This window comes from Hakea prostrata, chromosome 11, assembly GCF_041222555.1.
Source record: "Hakea prostrata isolate BN-2017 chromosome 11, UWA_Hpros_2, whole genome shotgun sequence".
Lineage (NCBI taxonomy): Eukaryota > Viridiplantae > Streptophyta > Magnoliopsida > Proteales > Proteaceae > Hakea > Hakea prostrata.
In genome coordinates, this window is record NC_142610.1 from 22567375 (window position 1) to 22573446 (window position 6072).

The 6072-nt window shown below is 35.8% G+C and overlaps 1 protein-coding gene across 3 annotated transcripts; it reads right to left on the reverse strand.

Annotated features, from left to right (window-relative positions):
• Positions 1-273: 273 nt before the first annotated feature.
• LOC149000941 (nascent polypeptide-associated complex subunit beta-like) lies at positions 274-5281 on the reverse strand. Of its 3 annotated transcripts, none has more exons than XM_089140459.1 (6): positions 5173-5281; positions 2694-2761; positions 1568-1716; positions 1430-1486; positions 1060-1098; positions 274-642 (listed from the first exon to the last, which is right to left on the reverse strand). In XM_089140459.1, the coding sequence occupies exons 2-6, from the start codon at positions 2759-2761 to the stop codon at positions 482-484; spliced, it is 474 nt and encodes a 157-aa protein (XP_088996585.1). In that variant the 5' UTR covers positions 5173-5281; the 3' UTR covers positions 274-481. The 3 variants fall into 3 exon arrangements, with proteins under 3 accessions (XP_088996585.1, XP_088996582.1, XP_088996584.1); XM_089140456.1 differs by having other exon boundaries at positions 274-654; XM_089140458.1 differs by having other exon boundaries at positions 274-654; positions 5087-5174.
• Between the last annotated feature and the right edge of the window lie 791 nt (positions 5282-6072).

Below are 6072 nucleotides of genomic sequence, written 5' to 3' on the forward strand. Positions count from 1 at the left end.
TTTTATAAATGAATTCACCTAAAAAAATTCTTGTAAATGAGAAAATTAAAAAAAAAAAAATCAAAATCAGTCATTTTCATTCTTTACCCTCTCCATCCCCTTTTCCCCTTTTTTCTCTTGAAAGTCAAAATAATTTTGAAGCTAAAAGATGATAATATAAAATTTTAAAAATACAACGGATGTTAATTCATCATCATCAAGGATTGATCATTGGTTATTGATAACAATTAAGTTAAAAGAAGGCACATAGTTAATATTCGAGAATCAAAACGAAATCATGCAAAAAACTCACAAGCCACTTAGGAGTGAATCAGGTACATATGGAGATTTGTCAACACAACCAAATTAACTAATTTTTAGTATGTCACAAGGAGGACCCAAAAAAAAGGTAGATGGAACAGTTGATTTAAAACAAAAAAGAAAGATACTCAGAGAAATATAAACCAAAAAGAAAAATACATAAATCAATTCTTCAGAATCTCTAGGCAGTTTGACCATTTTCAGCAGTAGCCTCAAATGTCTCCCCTGCAACAAGTTCTGGGACATCATCATCATCATCCTCTTCTTGAGTTACACCAGCACCGGGTGCCCGCTTCTGGTACTGCTCTGCTACCCTTCTCAGGTTATCCATGTTATCTGGCCCTGAAAATAGACCTAAAAAAGCAATCAACTAATGAAACAAAACTACATATCCCTCAAAAGTAAAAGTAGAACAAAGCACCCTAAAAGGAATGAAATCAGTCTTCAACTTCACGCTCTATCATTATAATCAGAGATTTATGATTAAAAACTACGGCAAATGAAACAATCAAACAACAACAAAAAGCCACGCACAGGTTCAACAAATTTTAGTTGAAACCAATTAACATCCTTTAGTATAGTTTTATCAAAAACAAAGCTAAGACAACCAATTGAATATGGAATAAATATGCTAATCCCAGGTATACCCAGGATTAAAATATGCAATTAGGGGGGGGGGGATATTAATTAGCATTCTTAAGATGGACAAATGAACAAAAGTTGAAAACAGAGCACATGAAGCAACAAGATGAGGAATACCCAATTGGTTGATGATTCCGGGGAGAAGATCTTGCAATTCTGATGAGAGCAGAAGAAATTCAGATGTTAGTCCCTAAAAAAATAAAAGAAAATAAAACATAGAGGCTAGCACCAGCAAGAGCACTTTGTTTTCTTAGTGGGGCTGGAAAGAGGCTTTCCAGCAAAATGATGCTAATCATATAATTGATTTTATGCGGACAGGAACCAAAATGAGCATCAGCTAATGGAGGTCAACTTAACTTAGCATGTATGTTATCTATGCTCTTTAAAGAATATGGTACACCAAACCATGAATCATCTAAGTTGGGACCATATATAGTTTAAAATAAACCGACCATATGCAGAGGTGAATGAAAGAATGAGAGAGTACTTTTTGTTTGGGGAGCACCACTAACAACCCAAGTGTTGGCAGCAATTGACGCTTGAACTGAAAGAACAAAAATACAGTCAGCAAATATATTGAGTCATATATAAATGTACAACCTTATGCCTCAGCTGGTGGTTGTACCTTTGGGGTTTAGAAACTGGATTACAGTGTCATCCTTGAAAATGTTGACTTCCTCAATTGCAGGGATGGCATTCACCCCGATTCTCTTCAGGGTACTTTGAAGCCTTTTGTCATCAGTTGTTGTCGTCTTATGAACTGCCTTCTTCTTTCTGTTGTCCAGAGCATGTAAATAATTGAAGTAAAACTTAAATAAAAATAATAATTAAAAAAAAAAAAAGCACACACACACACAAAGAGAGAGACTATCTGTAATAGTCAGGAATTAACAACAAATTCTAATCCATGAGCAATTATGAATTAATAGCCTTCTGTAACAGGTATCTTTAGTATTTTCATTAAGGGAGTGAAATGTAGATCCCATTGACAAGTTAGGAGAATGCATTAGTAGGCATCAAACAAACTACCCTTAGAGACGCATCTCCCTGCCTCCTGCCCACTGAAGCACAGCAGGAAAACTTGCTGGAAACATAGGCAACTTAATCCAATGGGCATCATGATGAAGTTTGAAAACCCAATAGTGCCAAATGACAGAGCAATAACTGCCAACATCAATCCACATACTATTTGAAACTTTCATGTGTATCAATCATTTTCAACATACATAACAAGATTTTGGAATCATTTGATCTATGATTCATTGGAACAAAAAAAGGACCCGGCTAGTATTGACCAGGCCAGGCAAAGGGAATAATAAAAGAAAGGACTTTTATCACACATACAATACAGTATGAAAAGTCCAGAAATTATTAATGGTCAAGACCATTCCCTTGGGATCACATTATTAGTAGGCATAACCAAGCCAGCCAATTAGCATAGAAGAGGCCTAATTTGAAACCCAAAAAGTCACATGAGACATTTATGCAAAAGAATCTCCAGAGTGGTTGGAGTCGCTAAAGAAGAAAGTAAATTTATTGTCAAATAAATTGTCTGCATATAATAAACAGAAGCCAAATATAGATTAAAAAGGAGTTCCTGACACTGTCTTCTGCCAAAGTGCTAGAAATATTTCTTCAACAAATGAACCTTGGTATAACATGTACAAGATAATTTGTCTACAGATAACACTACAACTACAATGTCTTAAGATTGAACTGTCAAGCAAGGAATGAGACAGAGATGAACCCACCTTCGCACGCTACCCTTACCACCAGTGCGTACAGCACCGGCCATCTTCATAAGCCTCTCCCGATTCATCTGAAAGAGAAGTAAATGCCTCATTCAGTTAGGTCAAGTACAGGAGCTATTAACCATCAGAAGATAGCAGTTCCAATATTAAAACTATTAGTCATGAACACAACATGCAAGGAGGGGGTGATGTCCTACACAGTACCCCAGCAATTTGCTGAGAGACTGTTTCAACGCCTTGATTTCAGGCTACGACAATGGTACACTGACCATTGCACCAAGGCCCACCCCTAATCATGAACACAGCATGGATCATGAAATACAAAATGCACATTCATCACACAGCTTAAGGAGAGTATCACTGGATTCAGATGCTCTTCATCAAGCAAAGGCTTTAGAAAAGCAGTATAGAATCCAGATGCTCCTCTACCACATGAAGACTTAAGGATCTTGCAAAATCATCACCCTGGTTCCATAATGTGAATATGATCTCTGCTTGAAAGAGACTTGATTTTACAAAGCTTGATCCTACAGTATGTGAAATACAACTATTAAAAGAAAACCCCCAAGCAACAGCACATGGAGATGTCTTCATTACATGATTATGCCCTCTCCTCATTGGTCATCTACTCTTATAAAGGCCCTGTTGCAAGGCTGTTTGTTGATCGTTTCAAGTATCACCCTTAACTACAAAATTACAGGATACCCTAATGTAGTCTAAATTAGTGGCCGATCAACTCAGAGCCAAATCTTCCAAGATCTCGATCAAAATCAACTTCCAGGGCAAATTAAGTTAAGTTTAGGTAGGTTCAGTTATTGGGTATGGGATGGGTTTATGGTGCAACCTCAATGTGATACCTGAATTGAAGGCTTAAACAGGTTTGATGAGATTATGTAATAAGAAATAAAGAGTTCAAATGCGATCACTAGGGATGATGTTAATGGCGAAGTGGAAGGTCCTTGATATTGGGTGATATGGTATGAACTTTAAAAGTTAAGAATCCACAATCTACAGGTGTTAGAATGGGCAGCTGAAACTTGGAGCAAATATAGGGATATTATGGCGGTTTTTAGGGTTACCTTGACGTGAATAGGCTGTAACTTGCTCTCAAGGATGGGATGATGTAGAGGAATGATGCTTAAAGTTTGGGACAAATCTAATGATTTGATTAGAGCAAATCAATTGTAATGGGTCAGAAACAAAATTCTGACAATTCCCCCTCATAACCTACTCAAGAGATCTTCTCAATTTATAATTATTACAAACAATGCATCACTAAGGATTGAAGTAATACAAAATCAACATAAAAATTATATATCATGCAAAAATAATTCAAGTTTACACCAATTCTCACTATCACCACTAAGCATGTAATTAAGTTGAACCATTCTTCTACCAAAATAAACCAGCAGATATACCAAAGAAAAATCCCCTTGACAATCAGTCTCAAGTGTTTCCAACTAAAGAGACCACAATAAAAATAGAGAACATATGACGCATTTTAGAAACCATCAGAACCCTAGTCCAAATGGTGGTATTGAACCGACTATTGCCCTAGTATTAACCAAACTAGCCTCCTCATGTCCAACATGGGCCTCTCCACAAGAAGCACTGAGCTCTACATTCCATCAACAGCACTACCAAAGCTAGTGCTTGTTTGAAAATCATGACCACTGGTAGCACTTAATAAAGTGTCACAGGCAAAGCCCAACCAGACATAATAATTGTCTTTTCATCAGGTGATTGTCATAGTTTTATATCCCATCATGCCAAGAAAGGAAGGCAAAGCATGGCATTGTGACTGTATCAAGAAAGGAAAGCCAAAACATATATGCTCATAGTATGTCATGGGATTTTCCATGGTTCTACAGTATCCATGAAAAATGATAATACTTATCGAACAACCAATTACCAATCAAGTAATCCCTGTATGAGTTAAGCAAAGTCCATCATTTGAATCAGACCCAAAAAGAAGGTAAGGATCAATCAAAGCAACTCCAATGAACCCTAATACTACCAACACGATATGAAAAATAATTATTTCCGGCCAATATAAGGTATGTATCGACTAAAGCAACTCCAGTGAGCTCCAACACTACCAATGGAAATAACTATTTCTGGGTAATGGCCAGAAGTTAAAGACTGAACTAGAATAACTCATCTTATCCATAAAACCCTAAATAAAAAATAAAATGAAAACCCAATCCTCACGCTAAACCCTACCGATAATAGCATCCTTCCAGGAAAACAAAACCAACCTTGAAACAAAATATCATTCAAGAAAAACGAACAATAACAAAATCATACAAAACGAGAAGCATTAACCCTAACCACCGTCAAGCCTACAGAAGAAAAGTATCGAAGTTGAGAGATAAAGAGATCGAAATTCTTACTTGCAGAAATCAAAATCAGAATTCAAACACTAGATAAGGAAGATAAATCGAGAGAATGAGAAAGGAATATTTCATTGAGAGAGTACCTTTATGAGGGTTTTGTGGATAACCTGAGAGAGAGACTACAGAGAGGTTTAGGTCGCCGCAATGATCTAGCTCAACTGAGCCCTGCGACTGGCTAAGGACGATATATATTAAATAACACTTTTCCCAACTTACCCCAATATTTTTCGTATATTTAAAAATATATATATAGATATCTATGAAGAAAGCTGTATATAACCGAAATCTGTTTGTGAATTCAATCCATAACCGTTTGATGTGAATATATATATATTTTTAAATTTTCTATTAAAATAAATTTAAAAAATCAGTAGTAATAAAAGGTAATTAAAAAAAAAAAAAAAACCTTAAAACTATGAAAAGAGGATGATAATCGAAATTATTAAGTTCTTAAATTTCAACCCTAATCTACATGAGTAGAATCATAAAATCTTAATAGATAGTTGAGAATGTGAAAAAGCTAAAACATAATAAGAACTTTCCAAATTTATAAAACCCACTCCAATAATCCTAATCCAAAATATATCTACGGTAGAAAATAAGACTCCCAGTGTTGTCTAGTGAAATATTAGTCGTACACTTGTATCCAGCACCCGCTTTTGTGCTGACGTCAATCGTCAACTCATTTTTAGAAAGTGTTGTTTTGGAGTCTGGACTATTGTTTTGGAATCTGTATTATTGTTTTGGAGTCTGAACTGTTGTTTTGGAGTCTGGACTATTGTTTTGGAGTCTGAACTGTTGTTTTGGAGTCTGGATTATTGTTTTGGGGTCTGAAGACGCCTCCATAAACCCGAGTCATATATAAAGTGGTATAAGTGTATAACAAAATGCAAGTCTAAAGACAAGGTCATAAAGGGTTTAGCTAATGGTGATATTGACTCTTCCAAGAACCAGTAACGCGTAAACCATGTCAGGTTTTGTAT

Bases quoted from the DNA above. Each gene is read 5' to 3' on its own strand.
- LOC149000941 (XM_089140456.1), bottom strand. From the start codon at position 2,761: ATGAATCGGGAGAGGCTTATGAAGATGGCCGGTGCTGTACGCACTGGT. The intron at 1,099-1,429 runs GTACTCTCTCAT...TGCTCTCATCAG, and splicing joins TGGTGCTCCCCAAACAAAAA to AATTGCAAGATCTTCTCCCC. The intron at 655-1,059 runs GTATTCCTCATC...TTGCTTTTTTAG, and splicing joins CGGAATCATCAACCAATTGG to GTCTATTTTCAGGGCCAGAT.